The sequence below is a fragment of the Coregonus clupeaformis genome, unplaced genomic scaffold (assembly GCF_020615455.1).
Source record: "Coregonus clupeaformis isolate EN_2021a unplaced genomic scaffold, ASM2061545v1 scaf1337, whole genome shotgun sequence".
NCBI lineage: Eukaryota > Metazoa > Chordata > Actinopteri > Salmoniformes > Salmonidae > Coregonus > Coregonus clupeaformis.
In genome coordinates, this window is record NW_025534791.1 from 114,114 (window position 1) to 116,919 (window position 2,806).

General features: G+C 44.5%; 1 protein-coding gene across 1 annotated transcript; it reads left to right on the plus strand.

The window, feature by feature from the left end:
* Positions 1 to 1,537: 1,537 nt before the first annotated feature.
* On the plus strand, positions 1,538 to 2,502 carry LOC123486847 (GTPase activating protein 1-like; the record flags this gene model as incomplete). The annotated part of the gene is made up of 2 exons (XM_045218061.1): positions 1,538 to 1,627; positions 2,199 to 2,502. Coding segments are annotated over 2 exons (351 nt in total), but the record flags the coding sequence as incomplete, so codon positions are not given.
* Between the last annotated feature and the right edge of the window lie 304 nt (positions 2,503 to 2,806).

Sequence of the window (2,806 nt, forward strand, 5' to 3'; positions counted from 1 at the left end):
ATAGAACCTGTGTACAATGGTTAAAAAGGGCGTATAGGCCTGCATCGTTTCTATAACAATATAGCTAAACCACTATTGGCTAAACAGGGAAAATAAGTGATTAGATACAAATACTTGTTCATTGACTTACTAACTTTACTCTCTTGTAATTGTAGGCTACTTGCTGATAGATTAGTTTAAATAGACTATTATTGTAACAGTAGGCCTACCCTACGCAATTAACCTAATATGGGGTACTGACCACAATCCATTGATTTAATAACAAGAAGTGTTGATGATTTGGCCTTGGGGAGATCACGCCGCATGGAAGAAAACATAGCCACAATAAGGGGTAGGCTACTGTAAGTGCTGCAGATAAATTCAAATACATTTGTCAAATTAAATAGGCCTCATTACTCCTGTCTCTACTGAAATAAATGAAATCATTGAAAATTCTACACCAGAGAGCGTAATTTAGCCACAGAGGGAAAATGGTTATTGTGTTTCGTCACATCACAAGCACATACAGGCCTACAGTCGGGAATCCCGCAATTGGGCAGCACACGGGGCAAATATCAAACAGACGATTGTTGAGTTGTGGCTGTCAATGTGGCTGTCAATGTGGCTGTCAATGTGGCTGTCAATGTGCCTGTCAATGTGGCTGTCAATGTGGCTGTCAATGTGGCTGTCAATGTGGCTGTCAATTCGGCTGTCAATGTGGCTGTCAATGTAGCTGTCAATGTGGCTGTCAATGTGGCTGTCAATGTAGCTGTCAATGTGGCTGTCAATGTGGCTGTCAATGTGGCTGTCAATGTGGCTGTCAATGAACAGCAGGCAGCAGCTAAAAGGACTTTCACAATATTTAAAAATACAGTTGTGGGAAAGAAAACAGTCTAGATAATAATATTTGTAGGTGTTGCTGTTGTTTGGCCACCCAGACTGTTTTCTCATTGGTTGAAGCATCACTGAGAACAGAGCACCTGTCTCCATTGCCTCTTTACCTGTGTCCCAAATGGCACCCTGGACTAGGTAGTGCAATACTTTTCATCAGGGCATATAGGGCTCTGGTCAAAAGTAGTGCACTATGTAGGGTTATAGGGTGTAATTAGGGACACAGCCTCTGTGTTATTGGAGTATGTTGAGAGTGTTTTGTGGATGCACAGGTGAGGTCTTTATAAACAGTGAGAGGGCATAGGAAAAACCAGCAGTGGTTGGTTCCCCTGAGACAGATAGACAGACAGACGCTCGTCTCCAGACTCTACAGAACACAGGTATTATGACCTTTTACGTGTCATGTAACGAGAGTTTACTTTATAATGTATTATATTTTAAAATTGACATTACGTAAAGTACCCACTGGGCAAAAACTGGTTGAATCAAAGTTGATTCCACATAATAAAAAAATAAAAAAATCAATGTGAAGACTTTCCCCCTCTCTCTCTCCTAGTTGTCTTTCCTCCACGGATCAAGCCCTATCTGACTGAGAGCCATGTCCTCCTCCTCTCTTCTGTGCTGCCTGCTGGTGGTGTGTGTTCTGACTGTGGTCCAGATCTATGCAGCAGAGGAAAGTAAGGGCCTCAAGGTGTTCAACCTCCGTGCCAGGGACCTGGACAGCAGCCTGCTGGGGACCGCTGATGCCTACGTCGAGGTAAATATCTCCTCACCTGAGTCACCTATCAACCATCATAGCTGATGTGCAGTGAGCTAACTGGGTGCTACTTGTAGACGTGGGTGGTGGATGAATGGAGGCTAGAACACACCCCCTTCATATAAATCTAAACATATATTAGGATTATTAGACTAATTATCATCATTATTATCATAATTCATAGAGTTAGTTAGAGGACTCATCTTTGTATCTGAGAACGGGCAGCACCATTAAGGCCATCTCCATTTTTCAGTAGTCCATTTTCACAAAGCTTATATTGGTGATTTACTGCCACCTGCAGGGCTGAAGTCCTCAACCAAATCTTGTGTCAGTCATTTACTGTGGCCACCAGATGGAGGTGATGAAGCTTAAAAACATTTGCAATCAATAGTTAACCCAGTTTGAAGAAAAAGACAATGCTCTCCTTGGTTGATTGCTCCCAACTCATAGGAATACCCACTGATTTCCAATAGATAGCATACACTGGTGTACCCTCATTGGTAAATGGGTTATATCCATGATGTTTCCTCTAACTAACTCTATGATCATAATCATTCTCATTATTATCCAGGTGTTCAGGGCATTCGGCTTTCTTGGGAGGACAGAGGTGAAGAAAGACAACACTGACCCCTGGTGGGAAGAGGAGTTCAGCTTCCTCAACGCCCGTGAGAACAACACCTTGAGGATGGAGGTGTACGACAGCGACGTGGTCTTGGACGACCTGCTGGGGACCTGCGAGCACTCCATCAAGATGGGAACCTACCAGCATCAATGTTTCCTCAAGAAGGGTGGGACCCTGCACTACTCCTACACCCTAGATCCTCTACAGTAGACCCTGTACTACTCCTACACCCTAGAGCCCCTACAGTAGACCCTGTACTACTCCTACACCCTAGAGCCTCTACAGTAGACCCTGTACTACTCCTACACCCTAGAGCCTCTACAGTAGACCCTGTACTACTCCTACACCCTAGAGCCCCTACAGTAGACCCTGTACTACTCCTACACCCTAGAGCCCCTACAGTAGACCCTGTACTACTCCTACACCCTAGAGCCTCTAAAGTAGACCCTGTACTACTCCTACACCCTAGAGCCTCTACAGTAGACCCTGTACTACTCCTACACCCCAATGCCTCTACAGTAGACCCTGTACTACTCCTACACCCTAGAGCCCCTACA